The 25,369-nt window shown below is 45.3% G+C and overlaps 1 protein-coding gene across 2 annotated transcripts in view; it reads left to right on the forward strand.

The window, feature by feature from the left end:
- The window catches only part of LOC116946660 (gamma-2-syntrophin), a 114,439-nt gene that overhangs the window by 82,879 nt on the left and 6,191 nt on the right, over positions 1–25,369 (forward strand). For both annotated transcript variants that reach the window (XM_032961824.2, XM_032961823.2), the window contains exons 10-13: positions 16,209–16,338; positions 17,145–17,183; positions 19,539–19,655; positions 21,967–22,038. In XM_032961824.2, coding sequence (XP_032817715.1) covers positions 16,209–16,338; positions 17,145–17,183; positions 19,539–19,655; positions 21,967–22,038 — 358 coding nt within the window. The remainder of the gene's footprint in view (positions 1–16,208; positions 16,339–17,144; positions 17,184–19,538; positions 19,656–21,966; positions 22,039–25,369) is intronic.

Here is a 25,369-nt window from a genome sequence, read left to right on the forward strand (position 1 = left end):
CATACATACACACACATACACACATACATACACACACATACACATACATACACACATACATACACACATACATACACATACACACACACATACACACACATACACATACACACATACACACACATACATACACACACACATACACACATACACATACATACACACATACAAACATACACATACATACAAAAACAAAGATCCCCCATATAGCCTTAACAGACTGTAGGGGCAAGTGCTGTTAGCGAGCACCTAGCCAGCACCACGCCCGACCGCCTTTGTCTCCCTAGTGGCGATGTTTACACACAGCACCAGGTACTCATTTGAGGCTGAGTCGACCTAGGGGAGGCCCGGGACCGGTTCAGGTAATCGTCACTGGTGTTGGCCGTGAGCGGGAATCGAACCCGGGTCGCCAGGTTCATAGCGCAGCGCGCTAACCGCTACACTATCGCTCCCCACACTTACGCACACACATACACACACACGTACACACATACACACACACACATAAACATACATACACATACATACACACATACATACACGCATACATACACACACGTATGGGCGCCGCGGTGGCGAGATGTTAACCACCTCGCCTGGTATACAGGAGGTCGTGGGTTTGATCTTGACCCTGACACCTGCTGCTGCTGTATATTTGGAGTTTGCGTCTCTCGCTCTCTCTCTCCCCCCGTGGTCACGTGGGTTTTTCCCTGAGCTCTCCGGGTTTCTCTCCTCCACGCGTTTCGGGTATTTGGCTGCTGTACATTTCCAAGCGCTAAGCCACTTTGTTGAGCTGTTACTGTGTGTGACCAGGTCGCTTCTGAAAAAGAGCTACGTAGCTCAGTGGGCCTGTCCTGGTAAAATAAATAGTAGTATGATTTGAAGCTTTCGTGATTGCAGGTATACATACTGTTTGTTTCTTTCGGTAAAGTCAGGTAGGTAGAAAAAATACCTACGTGACTTTACCGAAAGAACGAAAAGAGTATAGTAGTAGTATGTTGAACTTCTTTCACACCGTACGTAGCCAACCGTGCTAATCGGAGGTGCGGGGAAAGGGAGGACAACAAACAAAACACAAAAAACAGTTCTAAAGAAATTATTTTTCAATTTAGATTTAAATGTGTACAGCTCCAGGAAGATTGTTCCAGACGGCCACAGAAGCGCATCTGAAAGCACGCGATGCGCGGTGAAGCAGGAGCGATTTGGTTCTGTTTGTTTGACCCACCTGCCCGGTTATTTGACCTACCGACCTACCTAAACATCTGCCTGTCTGTCCACCTAACGAGCTGCTGGTTTACCACCTACATGCACGCCTAACCACCTGCCATAATGCTCATTGCGATGTAGGGAGGGTTTATTGTGACCGCACAAATAGTAAAGTCATTAAACAAATAACGTATATCATCACCTCTATCACTGTGATGAGGAGCACTGAATATGTGACTTCATATACACCGCTCTATCACCACCACCACTAACTTCTCACTTTGTCCACCTGGCGATTCGCACGTTTGAATTTCCTGCTCTCCTCCCGACGAGTCCTTCCGTCGTCCACGGCGCTGTTCATCGGCTCAAATCCCACGCTCTCATCTCACTCTCTCTCCCTTGCTCCCTTGGTCTCGCCAGAACGTAAATAAGTTAAGCTCGGGCGCATTTTATCTCCCAAGAGTGAATCAAATTATCAGCGTAGCAGTGAGGACATCGACGAACTGAACCTTACACTGGTGGCCGTTCACATGAACCAAAAACAAAAGCAAGAAAATAGATTAAATCAACAGCACTAGTTTCGTGTTGTCGCTTTGTTTTTGTAGCAATGCTGGAGGCTCCAGACAGATGGCCACAGTGGCAATTAAGAGGACTGCGCGATTGTCTAACTCCCCCTCTCTCTCTCTCCCTTCTCTCTCCAATGATAAACAACGTCCCATGAAAATGTATTGCTGTTCTTTACAACCGAGAGGCTTTTCCCCGAGGTGTCGTGTTCCATTATGTCGATAACTTGAACGACGTGGACATCTATCTGGGATGTTATTGACGAGGATCAAAATGCAGAGATGCTCGTGCCGCGCGTGACCCCGAGGGACCCGTGTGTGCCACCACCACCGCCCCCCCGGGGCACCTCCACTCACAGGGGCTGGCACGATGCACCTCGCCTCTCAACGACACCCAGAAGCCCCGTGGCCGGTGTGAGGGGCAGCCCATCGTTAGGGACCAGTGGTGCCAGGACCCAATATTGCAACTATGAAACCTTAACGATACTCTGTATAAATATTATAAACTACGTGTCGCCGCCACTTTCCCCTGCCTCTCCTCACGCTGCCGCTCCCCCTTGCACTCCCCTCTCCCCACCGAGTTGCTGTACCATGGGGTGATGATTCCACATCAGGATTTGATGGGTTATTCTGTGCATGGTAGTGCCTGAAAGTACTCATCTCCCTTGTGTGCGTGACATGTCGTCAAATCTTTCACGTAAAATAAAATGCACACGTAAAATAAAATCCACTGCTGGATGAAAGCCATCCTCATGCTGTATCATGGGAGTTGTTTGACCATACATAACCATGCTGGTCCATGCAGTTTGGTGAAGGTGGGGGATGGGTTGGCAGGACTGGTTCGGATATCACTCACCACTGATGTTAGCCGTGGCTGGGACTCGGACTGGTTCGGATATCACTCACCACTGATGTTAGCCGTGGCTGGGACTCGGACTGGTTCGGATATCACTCACCACTGATGTTAGCTGTGGCTGGGAATCAAACTTAGTTAATTGGGTATAGAGCGCAGTGCGCTAACCACGACGCTACTGTGCCACCTCCTCACCACCCCGACCGCCTAGTGGGAAGGATGTTGAAGCTGCATCTGCACTGAAAGAGCTTTTTGGGGGCCTCCCTAAAGGTGAAATAGTTTTAGTGGGTGATCTAAATTGGAATTGGCTAAACCCGCCGGCCGTGGCCACAAATTTTGCAGATTAATTTAACCTGTTTCAATTAATAAATGCCCCCACAAGACCCAACCTAAAAAATCCGGGACAGTCATCTCTGCTTGACGTCCTATTGACAAATGCCCCGCACAATTTCACACTGACTGGTGTTCTGGGAAATAACCTTAGTGATCACTCCTTCATTTTTGGGGTGAGATCATCAGCCAGACCCAAAGCCCCCCCTAAATTGGTTGAGAAACACTCTTTGAGGCACTTCAGCACTCAGGCATTTACTAATGATGTGCTTCACTTGGATATTGACAAGGTCTGTGATATCCCCAACCTGACTACGGCTTGGGAGACCTTCAGGTACACGTTTCTCCAAATTCTTAACAAACATGCTCCGTTGGTTAGATTTAAAACTAAAGGCAACCGTTCACCATGGTTTGATCCTTTGGTTACAAAGCTCATGAAAACTAGGGGCAAGGCTTGGGCATATGCTCAGAAAAGTAATTTGGTCAATGACTGGCTAGAATACAGGATTTTAAGGAATAGATGCGTCAAAAAAATACAGCATGCAAAAAATGCCTGCTTTTCCTCCATTCTCCTGGAATCACATTGAAATGCCAGGATTTTCTGGAAAACAATCAAATGTATCGAAAAGGCATCCAAAACAGACAATCTGGCCGTTGAGCTTAACCGAAATGGGGAATATTTTTCAGATCCCAAAAAATAGTTGACAATTTTAACCTTCATTTTTCTGAAGCTGGTAATCTTTTTGATCATGTATTGGGAGTCACCCCTGCTCATGCAAATTCCTACACCCCTGTCCAAACATTAAACGAATTTAGTTTCCAGTCAATCCACGAAAGTAATGTTCTGAAACAACTGTCCTACCTCAAAGGGTCTTCCTCTACCGGAGCAGATAGTATTCCAGTCTTTGCTCTGCTAACTGTTGGTCACCTAATATACAAACCTATAGCCCATATTTTCAACCTGTCCATCAAAGAAGCATCAGTTCCTCTAGAATGGAAACATACCCATGTCCGTCCACTTCACAAAGGGGGCCCTAAAGATGATCCAAATAACTACCGACCTATCTCAATTTTGTCCCCTTTGATGAAAATTTTTGAAAAATTATTGACCTACCAAATTAGCAGTTTTCTGTCCACCAACAATCTACTACATCTAAAACAATCTGGGTTCCGAAAAAAATACAGCACCACATCTGCTGCATTAGACTCTCTGAATCACATTTACAGTAGCCTTGATAATAAGCAGCACTGTGCCTGCCTTTTTCTAGACCTGGTCAAAGCTTTTGATGCAGTAAACCACAATACCCTGCTTAGTAAACTAAGTTGCCTCGATTTTTCCGAAAACGCAGTAAAATGGTTACAAAATTACCTCTTTTCTCGCACAAAAACTGTATTCACCGATGGTTGGAGATCAAACAGTGTTAAGATAACAAAAGGGGTTCCACAGGGTTCCATCCTCGGCCCCCTTTTGTTCTCTCTTTATGTCAATGACTTGGGCACTGACCTGGATCATTCCAGGGTAAATCTTTTTGCAGATGACACAATACTGATTACTGCTGGCCGCTGTCCGGATGACGTGATTGCTAAGCTACAGCGTGATTTCAACAAACTACAACATCAGCTAGTTGCTCTTAAACTAGTCCTGAATACCTCCAAAATCAAGGTGCTATGCTTCTCACCAGGACTAAAGCAGGACGTTATTTTTTCCCCAATTATATTCCTTAAATAATGATCAAATAGAGCAAGTCAAGATCTATAAGTATATTGGGGTCATCCTGGATTCAAAACTGAATTTTGAAGATCACATTGATTATATTGATAAAAAGACAAAAATAATTGGTTTTCTGTATCGACACAAGCACTGCTTCCCCCCAATGTTACGTTTGGAATTGATCAAAGCTACCATACTGCCTCTACTTAACTACTGTGACATCGTGTATAAATCAGCCCCAAGTACTGTACTGAAGAAGCTTGATTCCATCTATCACTCGGCCTTAAGATTTACATTGAACTGCCCATATAGGACTCACCACTGTGGTCTCTACATTGGGTCAAACTTAACATATCTTAATGTTCGATGGCTTGTGCACCAGATCCTATTTATTCACGATGTACTTACAAAAAAATCCGCAGACGACCTGCTGGATCTCCTCCCTATTTCAAAGAATAAATTTGACCTCAGGTCTTCGCTCATTTACCAGCTTCACATTCTCTATTGCCGTACAAAAACTGGAGGAAGGGCCTTTGCTATTGATGCCCCCAGGGTCTGGAATGCTATTGCCAATAAACTGCAACTTGAATCGCTACCAATGAGATCTTCTCTCAAAACTTCTCTAGAGGAGTTGTACACCCCTAGCTGCCACTGCTATTCATTGGCATAAAATAAAATAAAATGTTTCGCTCCGGATGACGCTGCAAAGTATTATCTGTATTTTGATTTAGCGTGCTGATCTTAAAGGTGCGTTGAAAAATTTGATACTCCGACTGATGCTTCTGTTGTTGTGGAGTAACTCATGCAGCCAGCTATGGCTCTAGGATTTGGTGTTACATGTTATTTATTTAGTTTATTGTAAACATTCGGTCACAGTCCCTATGATCACTGTTACGTTGCAATTATGGCTTTATTTTTTGGTGATTTCGAAAACGTTTTTTTAGACATGTTTTTTGTTGTAGTACGGAGTTAGACTGATGGCCTTAATCTAAGTTTTCTTGTGGTTGTTGTTGTTTGACTTGCATCCCACTGGGATTTTTGCACACAGCGTTCGTATATGGTGCTTTTTTTCGGGAATATTTTGCTGTTTTTTCATGGATTTTCTGTTTGCACAGTCACATAGTCACTTTAAGATGTTTTTCTTGTTCGTGTTTTTGTTTTTTTGTTTGTTGTGGTTGCACCCGATTCAAGAGCCGAATGGCTCACAGGGCTATACCAAAATAAATAAACTGAAAACTGAAAACCCCGCCAGTCTTCGATGCATTATAATCATGCAAAATGTACTTTATTTAGTATATAAAAACAAATGCATTTCAAGCGATAGTGCACAGTGGTAAGATGGATCGCGTTTCCTGAAAGCCAGGCAGAGAGAATGGGTGTTTGTGCTTCTTCATTTTTTTTACACTTTTTGAGAAGGGGTACATGAGTGAGAGGGTATGGGAGGCAAACGTACTGGCACTTCCTCGAGAGACAGACAGAGACCATCTATCATAGGCAAAGGAAAAGAGGCAAATCTGGAGGCTGTATTGAACAGGGTCTCAGTAGACTGGCTGGTGATGGGGATGTAGTTCCAGACAGCATAGGCAGTATATTTCTGTGTTATAGTTGCATGACATTTCTAGTTTTGCGATGATTTCCCATGTGCCATGCATCCCCATCTCAAGCTCACATCGGATGCATATTTTTTTTTCGACAGTCGAGCCAGGCAACTCCAGCAGGAATTGTAGTCGACTCCTGTGATTCCACCCTGGATGGCTTCTGCAGGAATATGAAATATTTTGTTGGGCGATTCCCACGTTAAAATAACGCCTTTCGACTTATTTGAATTCCATGGGGGGGGGGGGGGGGGGTTCTACCATGCGGCAGAATTGTATTGTATTGCTATGGCTGTAAACAGGAGACGAGCAACGTGTCAATGCTGATTTTGAGCAAGAAATCACTTTGAGACTTCACCTATGCTTAACGGAGCTGCCTGATATCGAGGTCGATATCAGGCAGACAATATTGACCAGATTCGCCATTGAAACTTTTTTAGACATGAATCGACCATAACACGTTTCGATACCAGCAATCAGTGACCCTCCCTCTTCGCTTGAATGCCCAGGCCCCGTCCGTGGCAGCCTGGTCCAGCCACACCACTCCACAATCCGCCTCATTTCACAATCCCCGTAGGAATCTTCGTAGGAATAGTACAATTACACTCTAATAATGTAATAACAATTCGAGGCTAGAAAATTGACAGAATTGCCCGGTTGGTATCGGCTTAGTTTTACCACTTGATTTTTTTTTAGAAGTTAAGTAAAATTCCCATACTGAATTTTTGCGGGACCGTTGTTGTAAATCCACTGCTGGATGAGGACGTTCCTATGCAGTGCGGGCCACAAGGAATATTTAATCATACTTGGCCATACTTGTACTTCGTGCTAGATGGTCGCCCATCTGAGCGCTATACAGGCTCAAACCTGCTTGGCTTCCGAAATCCAACGATAGTCTGCACATTCTACGTGATTTGGTCGTGGGTTTTTTCAGGAAGTGCATACATTGCCAATTATCCCCCCGTCTGAGATGTCAGGGAGCAGTTATATCGCACCTATTTTTGCAAGACTTTCTCCCTACAATTGTTTGTTGTTGTTGTTTACATCAAGATAACTCCTACCAGAATGTTAGGCCGTATATATTTACGAGGCAGTTCCGTTAGCAGAGGTGGGGAGTTTTTTTTCTTCCAAAAAGCTCTGGCTGTCCGCCAAGCGACATAATGTCGTGCAAAGAGCATGAACACCTTTGCCACATCTGATAAAGAGTCCGGACCACGCGGCGGTCAAACACAAGTTACTGCCTACCACTGGGAACCACGCAAAGAAAAAAATAAACACTTCACGAAAGAACCTCTTGTCAATTTTTTTGGTGGATTAAACAATCACATGAATAGTCATAATCCTCAGCGCCATTGCCAATTCACCTCTGAATGGCCACCATCTTACATCGTGTCAGTCACGGTGGTGGTGTTTTTTTTTGTATTACCATTTTTAAAAATGTTTTATTATTCTTAGAATATTTTACCCGGAACATCTCATTTGCAAGGGTATCCAGCGTATCAAGTGGCGCATACACAGCAAGTGACCATACTTCACCAATCTGGGTCAGAGCAGGGTCGTCGAATAGGCGTGTGATCCAGGACCATTCGAGATGTCACTCACGACCGGTGTATGTTTGTAGGCTGTGGCCGGGAGTCAACCTCAGGTCACCAGGTTGTCCTCACGTCGCTGATCGGACAGATAAAATAACGGCGCTAATGCAGCAATTAAATAACTCTGCAGCACGTGCATCATTTTTTCAGAGTCGTGTTGTGGGACGACGGCAGAGGCGCGGGCCACGTGGAGGAGGCGGTTGCAACACCCCGCACCCCGACACACACCCCCCCCCCCCGCTGCACCCCCCCCCCCGCACCCCCCTGCACCCCCCTCCGCACCCCCCTGCACCCCCCCCAGCACCCTTCCTCCCTGGATCCCCCCCCCTTGCTCACTTCTCGCCACTTTGAAGCGCGGCGCCATACGTGGGCGTCTTTGATGGTTGATGCATTCCATAGCTCCGGCCTTAAAAAAAAAATAGCCCATTGGATAAACTATTTATTTACTTTGCAGCGTGTTTGTTTTGGGACCGAACTTTGGACGCTGCCAGCAAGTAAATGAATATATTGAATATGCAGTGGTTTATAGCTTTAATAACGTCTGCTGGGTTATGAATGTTGCACGTTACGGCCAAGGGACAAAAAAACGCGTAACTCTTGGCGCAATAAGACCTCGCTTAAAATGTAACTTTACGAAGCCATTCTCTGGCACAAGCTGAGGTCACGCTCCGTAGCGCGGGCGGTATCCTCGTGGGTAGCGCAGCCGGTAGCTGGGAATTCCTCACTCCTGCTTCAGGTATAGAGAATTCCCCACTCGTTCAAGTACAGATAATTCCTCACTCCTGCTTCAGGTATAGAGAATTCCCCACTCCTGCTTCAGATACAAAGAATTCCTCACTCCTGCTTCAGGTATAGAGAATTCCCCACTCCTGCTTCAGATACAAAGAATTCCTCACTCCTGCTTCAGGTATAGAGAATTCCCCACTCCTGCTTCAGATACAAAGAATTCCTCACTCCTGCTTCAGGTATAGAGAATTCCCCACTCCTGCTTCAGATACAAAGAATTCCTCACTCCTGCTTCAGGTATAGAGAATTCCCCACTCCTGCTTCAGATACAAAGAATTCCTCACTCCTGCTTCAGATACAAATAATTCCTCACTCCTGCTTCAGATACAAATAATTCCTCACTCCTGCTTCAGATACAAAGAATTTCTCACTCCTGCTTCAGATACAAATAATTCCTCACTCCTGCTTCAGATACAAATAATTTCTCACTCCTGCTTCAGATACAAAGAATTCCCCACTCCTGCTTCAGATACAAATTATTCCTCACTCCTGCTTCAGATACAAATAATTCCTCACTCCTGCTTCAGATACAAATAATTTCTCACTCCTGCTTCAGATACAAATAATTCCTCACTACTGCTTCAGATACAAATAATTCCTCACTCTTGCTTCAGATACAAATAATTCCCCACTCCTGCTTCAGGTGCAAAAAAATCCTCACTTCTGCTTCAGATACAAATAATTCCTCACTCCTGCTTCAGATACAAATAATTCCTCACTCCTGCTTCAGGAACAAAGAATTCCCCACTCCTGCTTCAGGCACAGGGAATTACCCACTTCTGCTTCAGGCGCAGCTCTGGCTCCTCTGAGATGGGCGATGCCACTCAGAAGGGAGTCACCGCTGTAGAGATTCGTGCTTGGTTCATAGTTCATAGTTCCATTTATTTGGTATAGCCCTGTGAGCCATTCGGCTCTTGAATCGGGTGCAACCGCAACAAACAAAAAACAAAAACATGAACAAGAAAACATCTTCAAGTGATTATGTGACTCTGCAAACAGAAATTCCATGAAATAAAACATCTAAATATTCCTGAAAAAAGCACCGTACACCAACGCTGTGTGCAAAAATCCCAGTGGGATGCAAGTCAAACAACAACAACAACCACAAAACAACTAAGATTAAGGCCACCAGTCTAACTGCGTACTACAATAAACAAAAACATGGCCATACCAAAAAAACGTTTTCGAAATCACCAAAATAAAAGCCATAAATGCAACGTAACAGTGGTGTGGCCGGGAAGGACAGGTGGTGTTGCTGGGGCCCACCCCGGTGGCAACCACCCCACCACTCCCCCACCACCGAGCGCCCTATTCAGAAGTTCTACTGAGATCATGATCTGCGAACAGTCCTCATGAACAACTCTGCCCAGATTGTTGTGTTTGAACATGTTATTACACAGTGTATACCACACAGTGTGAATGTTATTGATTCCATGGCATTATTTCGTATTGACGATCTACGAGTCAGAACACTTCTCTTCCTGCCTCTTCCCCTCGCGTTGCTCAGCTTTGGAATTTTCCTCCCAATCGTCTATTTTCCAAATATGGATAATCAAATGTCTAAAAACGAAATGTTTATAACGATAAAAACATGTTTAAGCATTTAAGGTAAAAGTGCAGCACTGCAATGTCTTGTTCACGCTACTTCTGGCAGAAGGGCGCCAGCAAGCTCCCTCTAGACGATATTCATCCTCCTCGTCCACGACAGACAAACGTCTTGGGAGACGTGGGAGTGCACACGATTTTACCGCGTGACAAAATGTGTACATGGCAGTTTTAGTAATGTCTGACCGCCGCACAAGCGTTTGAAAAATTCCCAGCTCCAGATTATGTGTTCAAAAGCACTTCCCGGAGACCCTCTGGGGGCCAAAAGTCCAAGATGCTATCAAGAGACGGTAACAGCATCTTGCTTAAATTTTGATTTAAAGCATCTTGCTTGTTTGAAATTCCGCGCACAAGTTATGGTCATCAGCATAATTATGGCAAAATCAGCATGCAGCTTCCCTCCAATCATCACCACTATTTGTCACGCGTAGCAACATGGGGAATTTAAACAACCCACAGCTGGCCGCATCCAATGATGGCTCTATAAACTGTACACCCAGGAATGGCCTTGGGATATCTCCAGTTAAGATCAACTGCACGTATTTAGAAATCCCAGGAGGGGACGGGGGGAGTTGGAGGGGGTGGAAGCTATTTAAATGAATTCCCGTGTTTTTAATTTGAAACTGCGATTTGGTCATCATGGTCTCGCACACACAGTGGACGGGAGGGAACTGAAACGTTTAAAATGCGAAGCTTACGGTGGAGGTTAACATTTGCCTACTGCCGGGTCACGAGGTTTAATTTGACAGGCCCGTGGCTAGCGATGCCCTCAGCCTGGCCCAAGTGTATCCTGTGCTCTGCTTACAAACGATGCTCTCATTTTACTTTACAGCGACGGCAGGGCTGGCTGATGAATGTTTAGTACCTGTCCCCAATGGTCATGTCCTGCAGGATCCCTTTTGTAATGCCACTTAAAGGGGTTCATCAACGCAACTCGGACGTCCCACTAATCAGTTCGATACGCCCCTTTAAAAAAATGTGCATGCCACTTGAAAAGCAATCTGTGATTGGCATGTAGCAGATATTTTTGTCTTCCCCAGACAGATGTAAAGTAACTCGCTTATGCATGTTATAGTTAGCGCTGGTGTTAATCGCAGTTGTAATAATAATAACAACAACAACCTAAAATATTCCTACTCTCAGCTGCTACGCCCTGACCTCTTACAAATTACCGTGACCAATTCTGTGTCTCTGCCTTATTTTCTCTGCTACGGGGGCCTCATTAGGCGCCGAGGCTCAGTGGCCTAGCTGCGTCTCAAGATTTCTCGCTCTCTTCCACCCTCTCTCTGAGGGCCAATGAAAAGCCTCCGTCGATACCTCCATAGTTCTGTGAGCTCAGGCAGGACCCTTAACCTACCCCACATCCAGCAGCAGTTGAATAACCTCCGAGGATCCTTTGGGAAAAGCTCATGAGGCCTCACGAGAGGCCATGAAGACGTTTTGTCATCACAGCGTTTGCTGAATGCATTACTTTGCAACTTAAAGCAGTTGGTATCTTTCCAGATAATTACGGTATCGATTATGATACTGCTTAGCCATGACCTGTGCTCGTGAATAAAGATGAGTAATTTGTTATTGGCAGTTTTGTTTCATTCCATTTTTTTACGGAAGCTCCACACGGTCATTATCGTCGTCTTGATCATCGCTGTCGTTCTGTGAACGTTGAAGGTGCGTGTAGCCAACAAGGCCGTTTGTTGTTTGTTTCTCAGAAGCCAAAGAGAGAACCATCTCACTCACTCCTTTAATTTCATACTTGGCATTGATTTTGCTCGGTGTCCTCGCAGCAATCGTATCATCCTCATACGCATCACATGCACCACGTGTGCACTGAACCTGTGTTGGTGAACACACGTGGTTATTTTGTTTGTTTTGGCGTTTTATTTTTGGATACGGAGCCCACTGACCATGTAGAGAAGTTGGAGGAAACAGCTGTTCATCAGGAGGCGGTTGCTTTCACGATAAAATAATGTAATGCGTAGGCGGTGTACCTCCGATTAGCACAGTTGGCTACGTACGGTGCGAAAGAAGTGCAACATACATGTGTAGGTAGCTATTGAGTGTGTAGGAAGTGCGAGTGCACAACTGGAGTTGCCCAGACACCAGACTGCGGTGAGGTGACATTGGACGGGGGTCATCATTCACCTACTTGCACCAGGAGCCATGCCAACCCCACGAGACAAGGCTGCTGAAGTTAAGCACGCCCAGAAGCCCATGCAGCTGATGGGTTGTGGAAGAAATACCTGTATACTTTATTTTTACATGGAAGGAAGGATATGTGGAGGCATCATGTCTGCTTATTTATTGTTATACGGTCGTATCGGCAGGTGTAAGCTTCTTCTTCAGCAATATGGGATAGGCTGTGTGTGTGACTTGGCTCTCGAATATCAGATTGACCATTGTGTGTGTGACTCAGCTCTCTTTGTGCCAGTCCAGTAACAGAGAGCTGAACTCCACACATTTGGCCAATCTGATAACAGAGAGCTTTATTAAACAAAACAAAAACTAAGTTATTTTTCTTTATTTTACCAGGTAAGGCCCACTGAGCTATATAGCTCTTTTTCAAAATGCGATCTGGCCACAAATGATAGCTCAACGAAGTAGCTTATCACGTGGAAACAGCGAGCAGCCAAATACTCTAAACGCGTATTGATTCTGGATGTGGAGAGAAAACCCGGAGGCACCGGAGGAAAAATCCACGCCTCCACGAGGAAAACATTCAAACTCCAAATATACAGGTGTCATGTGCAGAATCGAGCCCACAATCCCCTGCATACCAGGCGAGGTAGTTAACATCTCGCCCACGTGACGTGACTTTATTACCGGATCCACCATGGTGTAGGCCCGGCTCTCTCTCATCAAAATGGCAGCAGCAGCAGCAGCTTCATGGCTCCCACTCCCTTTCTTTTTCTCTCTTTCTCTCTTTCTCCGAGCCCTGATGAGCAGCCCTGTGCCGGACCGTGACCCTAACGAGCTCCTCTTGTCAGTGCTCGAATGTTCGGCAGCCAAGAGTCGACGCCTGGCTCTTGGCCCTTGCACGGGGCTCAGAGAAAGGAGCGAGGAACAGCACAGCAGAGCCAAAGGCGTGGGTGGGAGGCCAAAAATATGGTGCTGGCTTAGGGCCTACGGGTGACCTTAATCCAGGCCTGCTGTTGCCTTTGCTTACCCAGTGGTGAAATGAGTCCACTACTGTCAGTTGCTTGATGGGTTACTTGTGGTGTGGTGAGGTGAAGCGTGGGTGCTGGATACCTGTTACCATTGTATTCTCTGAATTTTTAAGATGGTCTGGAAAGACATCTCAAAATGATACCCGGTGTCAATAATGTTGTACAAAAACAATGTGGTCAAACACACAAACACGTACTCTAACATACACATTTACACTAACGCAAGCTCACACCTACTGCATTATAAGAGAAACCCCCAACATTTCCTTTAAAATACAGCCAGAGAATACAGTTCACTTTCTTCCACCAGTGTGGACCATTTCAGGTTAAGAGTAAATTTGTCCATCTAGGAGGCATTACCGGTGTATGTTTTTTCACTATACGCAAGTATTTTGTCTCCTGTTCCTTGAGCCTTTGGCCCTAAACTGGATTTTCAGATCCACCTCGAGTGGCAAATGCTAACAATGAGATTTTTCAAGCATTTTATCTTTTGATCACAATTAGCTATGGATAGGATGGTCACTGTGGTAGCTTTCTATGAAAAATAGGGAATTAATGAAGGTGCCTTGGTACGTTTGACAGAGGACATCATTTATGGACATGAAATAAATGAGATTAAACATCTACGGAATATTCAAATAAAAAGTAAACGTGGTTATAAAAAAGAGTGCATGTATGCCAAGCTCTCTACCCATGGTGGACAATGCCCATGGTGGACAATGCCCAGGGTGGACACTGCCGAGGGTGGAGACTGCAGATGCCACCTCGGTTGGTTTCGACCGACCCACCTGGCCTCATGGGCTGTGCAGTGCGTAATTGTGGATGTGAATTGTGGTAATCTTTCCATACTCTGACAATTAAGCTTTTGTGGGCAGGGTACGAAAAGCAGCAAGTCTCTTTTATGTCTCCATGCGAATTACCGAGTCTCAAGATGATCCTTAAACATGAAAGAAAGATGTGTGCACTGATTTCTGGAATACTTAATTAGTACTCGGGCATCTTCATTCATGTTCTTACCTTCATAACAAAAAATGTCTAATTTGTACTTCATGGATTATATCCAAAAATGGCCATTATATTATACTTTAATAATATGCAAGTCGCATGCACAACGAAACAATGCAAATACGCCATTTATTTTTTGTTTTACGTGATACTTGTTTATTTTTAAGCAAATATGATGTAAAACTAACATATTGGGCGTGGTGCTGTTCACCCACCACAGCGTGTGCCGTGCCGGCCTTTATAGGTGCTCGCTAACAGCATTAGTCCCAAAAGTCTGTTCAGGCTGTACAGGGGATCTTTGTCTTTGTTTCTTGCTGTGTGTACAGAATACATTGCAATAACATTTGGCTTTATACCGCAGTTGTTATATTCCTGTTGATATGCCGAGTTGTTTTTAATTAATGTATTACTCTGCAGTTTAATCTTCAAAAGTGCGTGATTGCTCCAATTAAAGAGCTCTTTGCAAAAAAAATTGCCATTGTTACTTTGTAACGCTTGTGATTGAAAGGTTCGTCATACAGATGCACAGCATACAATGCTTTGCTTGGCTGCACATTACAAACAGATGCTTAGCATTCATTTAATAGTGCGTTTATCCACAATTTACATACATTATTCGCCTTTATTTAAATATAGATGGGAGCTCGGTGACTATGATGCCTGATGACAGAACTATCATTGCAGCGATTTAAAGTTGCATCGTCAGACATCCTCACACAGCATTAGTGCAAGCGGTTAATCATTCCCCTGTCTATCATCGTTCATTATCGTAATTTCTTGCTGATTTTCACGTTTTTTTTATATATCACAGTACATCGACACGAGATTTAGCGTGGTGTCATTAATCTGCCGCGTGAGTGCGAGGTTGAAGCCCAGGTGAGCAACCGTCGGTGGCGTCCCCGCAGGATGCCCGGGGCCTCGACTAAAATTCCGTAACGTTTTCACACAGCTGCCAGATCCAGTAGTGAAAGTCTCGCCGCGCAGATCTTATGCCTGGTGGCCAATTGAGTCTTCATTGCTTTGGTGTGGGATGGCTTGGTAATGAGATTATACCCCAAGTCTGGGTCCCCATCCGCTATCGAAACAGTCCGCTAATGCCCCCCCCCCGCTGTGTCTGCCGCCTCCCACCGCCTGGATCGCTGCTTCCCACACCACCTCCACCGCGACACTTTGTACCAGTGTCTTGAACAAACTGGGATTATTTGGAGGAGGCCGATCGATGCGGGATGAACTTTACAGCGCGAGCTGAAACTGGCTATCGATTGGCATTCAGCGAGAAGGGATTTACCCAGGCTCTCAGCTTTGTCTAATAATGTGGATATCAGTCAGCAAGGTATAGCTTCTTTAAAAACACTTATGGAGTAAGGCTAAAAGTTTTTTTTTCCCTCCCCGGCCTGTTTTTTTTTATTTTCATTGCATCCCATTGGTGTTTAGGAACGAGAGACATTGGGCAAACGTTTGAAATGCAGCACTGCTCTGCCGCACAGCCAAATCGCGGTGTTGTGTTGGTTACTTTTTTGAGCTTTTAAAATTTGAAGTATTGCAAACGTTGGCGAGTGACGGTAATTTATTATTTGTTGACGTAATTATTGTGCTTAGGAGACTGAGCCAAAATTCTGTAATGAGACAAAAGGTACATTGTGTCTAGCACTGAGCAAAAAACAAGCTGCGTTATGATGCATTGACGTTCGTTACTGAAGAGCGTTTGGCTTTCGTCAAAATGTAAAGTGTTGAGTGCGGACTCCACGCTGCTTAACAAAGCGGAACGAATGATTCCTTGGCTCCTGTGTTTTTGCAGACCAAACGCATTCGAGGTCATTGCTGTTGATGGCATCAGCTCCGGAGTTCTGCAGTGTCACAGCATGCAGGAGTGCTACGATTGGTATCAGGCAATCTCCTCCAACACCACGGAATTGACTCAACAAAACGTAAGCGCAAGTATATCCATGATCGTCGTTGTCAGGAGCGGCGGCCATCGGTCTATCCACTGCTGGATGAAAGGCCTCGCTCACGCTGTTGTCCTTCCTGCACGCGCACTCTTAAGTAAACAAGTCTCTTCACTCCATCTCCATGGTGGTCGGACTCTCGGGTGCGTTCCCTCCTTTGGCTGCTATTCCGTCACCCGTCTCGTCCGCCTTCTATTGTAAACGAAAACATTTTGGGAGGTGTGCCCGAGCCAAGCGAACTTTTACTTTTTTCAAGTCCACAGAATGCCTCTGATTTGCATTTTCTCTCTGATCCACGTGCTTCTCTTTTTGTCTCTCGCTGTAAATTTCAAGCGTGCAGCTTTGTCTGCTTCCTTCGTGCAACATTCAGATCTTTGTTTCCATTGTGTTCAGAAAAAATAACTCCGTGTATATTATCATTCATAATAACAAAATAAACAGTGTGTTCGTGTTTGCACAGCGTTTTGTAATCAGACGGCAATTACCACAATATTTCCTGTATCTATTTTACTATCATCTATTGCAAAAGTCATTACAGCCAGCCTTTGCTATATTCCTATTTTGTTGATGAACTCCCATCAAACCAAGTGACATCTTATCTGCTTATTCCAGTCCCATTCCGTGAATTGTAATTGTCTCCCTGCACTCCGTTCACTCTATGTTACTCATTTGCTTTAAAGATTCAAATGTTAATTCATTCTAATGGGGTTTTTTTCTAAAGTGCATTTGGACGTATTAGACGTATTGAAATGTAAATTGTGTTTTTGTGTGCTTTTTTTCTCCCCCAGATGAAAATGTCAAATAAATACTCCCCAGCTCATGATCAGGTGAGGCTGACATTTTCATCATCCACGGCATGGCCATTTCCGAATCACATATATATTCCTAGCAAGGCCAAGAGTGGAAAAAAGTGTTACGAAACATTGTAAATGCGTAGGTGTTGTTATTATTATCTTGTCAAACACTTTCCACCACTGATAAATTAACATTACAATGCCGACAGCCAAAGTTCACCTCGGAAGTTTCAAAGCAGTTCACACATATATAGAGTGTGGCCCAAAAGTCAGTACACATTGGAGTATTTTATTTATTTGAACAAATCAAATAGGTTTCGATTTAAAGCTTTCGTGACTGCAGGGATTCATCTTCTGGGTTTTTTCGGTAAAGTTACGTAGAGTGGAGATAATAATTATTATTTTTATCTCCATTCTACATGACTTTACATACATTAAATAATCCTGTTATCTCCATTCTACATGACTTTACCGAAAAAAACCCAGAAGAAATCAAATAGGATTGTTTAATTTATTTTCACAAATGGTCAAACTGATTTACATTTACGTGAATGTATGCATGAATTATTTTTTAAATGTATTTATATGTTTTTTTAAAGATTACAGTTGCATTTTTTTGCATACATAATTGTATTAAAATGTATTCCGAAGAGGAAGAAGAAAAATAGATATTAATAATGATAATAGATCAAATATAAACTTAACGAATCAACAATTAAAGTGTGTAAATGCTCGTGTTTACATACATTAAATAATCCTGTGTCCTGACGTTTGGGCCACCCTGTATATACAGTACCATGTAAACAAGAACATATAATGAGTCATGCTTTTTATGTACGTTGGGTTAGATCATCGTGCAGGAGTTTTGCCTTTACTACAACCGACACAGCCAATCAAATCGAGTTGTCACGTGGTGGGCAAATGAGCCTATTGATTTATTTTTTGTTGAAAAACAAGCACAGCTTTTAAAATGTTGGGTGGTGGAGGGTTATAGTTCAACCTTGGCATTACACCCTACAAGTTGATCCGACGCAATATTAAATAAATTATGACCCACGTTGGTTGTGAAAGCCTACAAATAAAAACAAGCAAATGTAAACAAACGCGTTCCACTGTTTTGTCATTAGATTTATAATACACTTCAAAGACGTGTATCTTAGCTCACTGTTAGTTGGTTTGTTTAACCACTGAATCCAAATTACAGAAATTATTTACGTATCTGTATTATTGTTCTACCGTCGTCTGGTCTGTATGTTGTAAAATTTATATTTGCACTTGTATCGATTCTTTTTGGAAATCCACCGCTGAATCGAGGGCCTAGCTAGGCCTGGGGTTATTTGACCATACTTCACCACAATGATCCGTGTGGATTGGTAAACATGGGGCTCATAGACATTGGAGCATAGTGCAGTACAATTTAATTATTGGTACACTCCCCTCAACATAGCCCCACAGCAGCCCACAGCAGCTGTCTTTCATGAGTCATGGTCTCCCATCCATGCACTGTCCAGTCCCAACGCCGCTTAGCTTCTCAGATCTGACAAGATCGCGCGCATTCCATGTTACTTGGTCACAGGTAATACTTATTTTCTTTGGGTTTATTTTCAATGTGTCAGAATGGCTTTTGTTTTCTTAAATGGCTGTTGTTTGTTTACGATATTTTACCCTTTAATGATATTGTTGTGCAATTGTTTTATTTTTATTTTTGTGTGTTATATTTTGACTTTGTAACCCAAGTCTCAGATTGATAATCTCAATGGGCTCTCACCTGATTGCAAAGTAAAAGATCAGTGCGGTTGTCCCACAGCGAGCCAACTCTGCCTGGAATCGAGAAGTCTGTGTGACGATGCTTCAGTCTGCACACGAACAAAAATACTCATTCGATATTTTCCTTCGACAGATATTTGTTTATCATTTATATTAAACGGCGGCGTTATTACGGAGAAACTACGTGATGTGAAGTTCACGAGTTATTTCCTTTCATTTAAAATTGCAAGAGAATAGAAATACTGTTTGGCAAAATAGTTTTATTACACACCTGAGTCATTGCAATCTTGTCAAGTGGCATAAAATATGTATCATTCGACGTAAATATTTAATGCAATCATTTTGCAAAGTTAATGATGTCTCTTTTTTTAACTCACCACAGTTTTCGAAATGTGCATCTTTTTACTTATTTATTTGCAGCTATAACACAAGCGGAAATGTATAATACGGACAGACTAATTACAACGCCGACGACAGCTGCGGCACGGAACCCGAGGAAAAATCAAATTCCGTTGTTTGTTATTTTCCATCTCCTCGGTCGGCTAAGGTTACATTTTAATTCAAGTCGCGAGGTGGGCAGCGGTGGAGTGTGATTGCCCGTCGCGCGCGTGATGGTCGCAGATCGTGCACATGGGCTGGCTGTACGAGCGGGCGCCCACGCCGGACACGTGGCAGGTCTACCGCACGCGCTTCCTCGCCCTCAAGGGCCACCACATGCACCTCTTCTCCTGCCCTCCCGTGAGTGGGCCCTCGCCGCGCGCGCTGCCGCGCGTCACCCAGGGCGGCCGTGATGTCGGGTTTTTTTTTTTTCCTCTTCCCCGCGATACGACGATCGGCAACCGCCCTGCTTCCCCGCTTTCCCGTTCGTGTGACCATCGAAGTTGGATGTGGATGTTTAAGTCGCGATTGCGACAAAGGAGAAGACGCACACCGTCACTCGTTGCCTCGTGCGCGCGTTTTTTTTCGGGTCTCCTCAGACACGTGGACACCACGCTCAATAATTGGCTGAACAAAAATCTGAATACGTAGGGGACTGCAGAGCATGCGCTGTTGTTGGTTGCGTCGACTCGATTGCGCGGTTGCTTTGCAGCTCGTCTTGTGGATCTGCAGTAATTGCGAGACGTTGACTTGGTCGGCATTGTTTGTTTCAGTCATAGACTCAGCCGTCCATGCCTCCTCACTACGCACAGCCCTGCGGGAGGGGAGGGTGCGGGTGTGGTGAGGTCCTCTGGAGGAAGCTGAGCCCTGCTGTCTCTAATGAATGATCTCAGTCTGTGCCTTAATCTACATTGATTAGGCTCTGATATGTGGTGGGCAGTCATAGCCATCGTCACGCTCGACGATGTTCCTCCAGTCGTAGTCATCAGGTGACTGAAACCACTCCCCGTTGCCTTGATGAATGATTGTGTCGGCGACCCAGCAGCGAGTCACATTGGAGGAGCCGACCGCGGAGAAAACGACTAAACTAAACTAAAGTATTTTTTATTTTATTTCACCAGTTAAGGCCCACTTGAGCTATGTAGCTGTTTTTCAGAAGCGACCTGGCCACAAACAATAGCTCATAGAAGTGGCTTATCATAATAATTTGTAAATGTAGAACAGCCAAATATTCTAAACGCGTGTTGCTAAATGTGGAGGGAAAAAACCGGGGGACACAGAGATAAAGCCACCCGGCGACGGGGAGAACTTGCAAGCTCCAAATATACAGCAGGTGTCACGGTCAGGATCTAATCCACAGCCTCCTGTACACCAGGCGAGGTAGTTAACATCTCATCGCCACCGTGGTGCCCTGCCATTACCACCGCCTCCTCCTTCTCAACCCGTTTCCAATTCCTTCCACGCTTGCCTCCCACGAGCCGCGTTAATGCATTTGCAATGCACGCTGATAAGCACGACAACAAAGCCCATCCGCGAACTCAATGTATATTAATTTGGCCGATCGTATATTCATGTTTATTGTGGCACGTATGTTTGATATGGATTTGATATGCTATGTTATGGTAATGAATCATGCCGATCAATACGTCGCATTATTTAAAGCCTGTTGAGCGATGCATAACTTGTTTTTTTCAAAGGACGCCTCGGTGGCTGTAGGATGAAGAGCCCGCGGACATTGTCTGTCCGCGTTGCCGTGGGGTTCTCACATTTGCCGTTTGGCCCCTGGCACGGCAGACGGTCGTTGCTTCTCGTTGTCGCGGGACGGCGATTGAGAATGATGTCGCGTTGCACCGAATAGAGATGCGACGATTCACCCAACTTCGTGACTCGACGAATAATCGCGATCAACAATTCGATTCAGGAATTTGGTTGTTTGGTTTTGTTTCATCATGGTCGTGGATGTAGCAGCCCCGAGTGGCTACAGGGGTCACATGAACCTGCTAAAGGCAACATGTATGAATCAGTAATATATATCGAGTGAAGGAAAGAAAACCCTTTCGTGGACCCTACCTACTCCTGTGTTTTGTTGGCTTTCTTTTGTTGTTATTCTCTTCCAAATGACGACGATGATATTGATGTTGATATAAATAAAATAAAGAATATACTTTACACAAAGAGTTTGATGCCAATATTATGAGCTTAGTCAGGAGGTAGACTGGTGGTTTAGAGGTCAGACCACTAAGCCATCACCAGTGAGAACCTTGGTTCGAATCCAGACAAGTCACCCATGATCAAACAGGATTTTTTTTAGTGTTATGAGTTGACGCTTTCAACCCATTCACTGCATTTCAGTTCTGAGAATTAAATATAGCGGTTTGACTGTTAAGGAACAAGCTCGTAGCAGACTGTGTGGGAAAGGCCACGTGATAAAGTGTAAAAGATAAAAGGGCCATCTGAATGATTAATTATTTTATGAAAATTCCTTTGTTCTGTGGTTATTCTCTGACATCAGCACTCGGGTGTGGTGCTTGTTACAGTATCCCCCCGTGTGCTATATGGCTTCTATCGGTACTCTCAAACAGCACTTGCCCCCAACAGGCTGTTAAAGGCTATATGGGGATCATGGTCTTTGTGAGAAAAAATGATAACCTTTTTTGTCTTTTATTTACAGGTAAGCACACGAGACTGGGAAAAGGCAGAACGGATCTACAATGTGTTTGAAGTCCTCTGTAAGGTTCTTAAGGTGAGATGATTCGAGGCCAATTAATTTAACCCCGAGGCAAAACACATTCCGGTGAAAACAAAACGTGTGCATTAACAGGAAGATCTCCCGTCCCCCTCCCCGCCCTGCCCCCCCTCCCCTGACGTTCGGAATGAGTTCACGATTGTTTACGTGCCGCTTGAGGGTTGTTGGCCTCACGAACGAGTCGCGCGCGCCTTGCTTGCCCACCGAGGCACCTGTGGGATTTGTCTGCCGCAACGCGTTGCCTCGCCATGTCGACGGAGCAAGTACCCGCGACGTCGACAGCCTCCCTGAGCCCACGATGCCGAGCAGGATTTCTTTTTCTTTACCGCAGCACTTTGTTTCACGATGGGATTCGATTTTTAAACCGTTGGCTCGCGATACCCGGGTAAAAATATCCCGCAGCTAGGCGTGCAAATTGTTGCGCACGGATTTCTCATTTCGCCACGCCACCATCATATTAACTAAATGATACTCATTGCTCCTTCAACGTAATCAATGTAATACAACAATCACTCAAGGCGCGCAGCGTTAGTTATCAATCAGACAAAAAAAAACAGAATGCAGACTTTATCGGAGTGCACGCTAACTTATATTTCACGAGCGGTAATGGACATATCGCTCCCGGGCGTAATTTGAAACCCCCCAATCCAATCATGGAATTGAAGTTGACACACAAAGTTGGCAGCCGTCCATCAGGATTCACACTGCAGGATAAAATAGAAAGCAATCGGAAAGGCTGGATGGCTTTCTGATTGCTGGAGAAAGCTATAGCACCCGGGGTAATTGGATGTGTCTGTAATAGGAATTGTTCTTACAACCGGTGCTACTGACCTTGGTGAGTTACAGCCGCCACCACGCGTGTCGTGGCGGTGCAGGGGTCACACGTTTAATTTTAATTCACTCGTACGACATCACCGCGTTTAATCGCTCCCTTTCACTATTTGACCGAGCGGTTTGCGAATGTGAAACATTTTTACACTCGATTCCAACATGGCTCATAATGAACACCCTTTTTGTACACTTGGAGTGAACCGATTGTGCGGCGGTCTGCCGCAGCAGCCGCGTTCGCGATGCTGCATTGTGTCTCAATCACTTCCGCGGTGAGCACTGCTTATTCTGCTTCCTTAAAGAGATCGCCTCATCGTTTCACATGCCTACGGAGTTTTGACTACAGCTCCATGCCTGTAAACTTCCTTCATCTAAATCAGCGGTGGCCAACTGGCGTCTCCCAAGTCGCATGCAGCTTTCTCGATGGGGCATAACGTAGAACATGCTATCACAGTAGCAAAGAAGAATGAATGAAAGTTGCACGGTGAGTATTTGTGATATAATATTGTATATATACTCATGGCTTTTAGCTGAACTCATGGGTACTTTGTGACTCTAGGTCTGTTACAGGTTGGCCACCTCTGGTCTAAATGGTCTGCATTGTGGGTGGACTGGTGGTGCAATGTTTAGCGCACTGCTCTAATGAAGCCAGTTACAGTACCTGAATTCGATTCCCAGACAAAGTGAATATCAATTATCTTGATTTTAAACTTTCGTAACTGCAGGAATCCATACTCTTTGGTTCTTTCGGTAAATTCACGTAGGTATAAAATAAAATAAATCACGACGTTTCGGGTGCAACACAAGCGTCTGTCATCAGGTGGGAAACAGTGCTTAACAGTCTGGAATTGTTTTCCGGGAATGATTTGGCACGCCGCATCCATCTGAAGTTATTTTGAATATCAATGACTAGTAATTCATGAACCGGACCCACTCCACCCCACCCCCCTCTTCTCCATCCCACACTGACCAGCGTGGTGAAGTATGGTCATGTAACAGAGTGTGGCGAGGTCTTCGTCCAAAAGTGGGATGGAAAGGGGGGGTATGATTTATTGTATTGTCATGTTTAACAAATCCATCAGTTAAAGGCTGGGAAATTCATTGACTTATTCATTTGCAAGTCCACATTGCGATAGAGTTTGGGAAATAGCTTCAGCTCGACAAACAGTGCTTAACAGTCTGGAATGCTTTTCCGGGGTATGATATGGCACGCCACATCCATCTCAACTTATTTTGTCTTCATAATTTGTAACAAAAACACCTGTTTATAGAATTATCGATATATACGATAGGATAATAGAGGATTGTTATAGATAGGAATCCGTTGCACGTCTCTAGTGGTAGTGCCCAATGACAACCCCGATACTAGAGCGCAGCAATTACAACCGAGCAACGTAAAAACTTTTGTTTAATAAAAGGCTGAGTCGACCTACGGGAGGCCCGTGACTGGCTCTGACATTTGTCACCAATGTTGGCCGCGAGCGCGAATCGAACTCCGTTTACCAGCTTCGTGGCACAGCGCCGCCGCGAAGTTCATCCGCTGCAACACGCACGCTTCTGTCTCCGCACGAGCGGAGACAGAAGCGTTCGCTGGTGGGGGCGCTCCGTTGCGTGGCCATCGTTTCGCTGGAAGCACACCGTCTCCTCCTCCTCCGCGGCTACGTCGCAAGCGATTGCTTCGTCTCTCGAGGAGACACGCGGCGTGAGCGCGGGGCCCATGGGCAGCAAAGCGTTGGACCGGGGGGCTTGCGCTGCCGTCTGCGTTTTTCCGTCTTGAACTTCTGTCGCGAGCAAAGTGACGCAACGCCCATCGCTCGTTGCGAGACGCTGGTGGTGGTGCTGGTGGTGGTGTTGGTGGTGGTGGTGATGGTGGTGTTGGTGGTGGTGGTCGTGGTGGTGGTGCTGGTGGTGGTGTTGGTGGAGCTGGTGGTGGTGTTGGTGGTGCTGGTGGTGCTGGTAGTGGTGTTGGTGGTGGTGGTGCTGGTGGTGGTGTTGGTGGTGCTGGTGGTGGTGGTGATGCTGGTGTTGGTGGTGGTGGTGGTGCTGGTAGTGGTGGTGTTGGTGGTCGTGGTGCTGGTGGTGGTGCTGGTGGTGGTGGTGCTGGTGGTGGTGCTGGTGTTGGTGGTGGTGGTGGTGGTGCTGGTGGTGGTGTTGGTGGTGTTGGTGGTGGTGGTGCTGGTGGTGGTGGTGCTGGTGGTGGTGCTGGTGGTGGTGCTGGTGGTGCTGGTGTTGGTGGTGCTGGTGGTGGTGTTGGTGGTGGTGCTGGTGGTGGTGTTGGTGGTGGTGGTGGTGCTGGTGGTGGTGGTGGTGTTGGTGGTGCTGGTGGTGGTGATGCTGGTGTTGGTGGTGGTGTTGGTGGTGGTGTTGGTGGTGGTGGTCGTGGTGCTGGTGGTGGTGCTGGTGGTGCTGGTGGTGGTGTTGGTGGTGGTGGTGGTGCTGGTGGTGATGCTGGTGTTGGTGGTGCTGGTGGTGGTGCTGGTGGTGGTGGTGCTGGTGTTGG

The sequence above is a fragment of the Petromyzon marinus genome, chromosome 27 (assembly GCF_048934315.1).
Source record: "Petromyzon marinus isolate PM22_M1 ecotype Great Lakes invasive population chromosome 27, UKy_Petmar_22M1.pri1.0, whole genome shotgun sequence".
Lineage (NCBI taxonomy): Eukaryota > Metazoa > Chordata > Hyperoartia > Petromyzontiformes > Petromyzontidae > Petromyzon > Petromyzon marinus.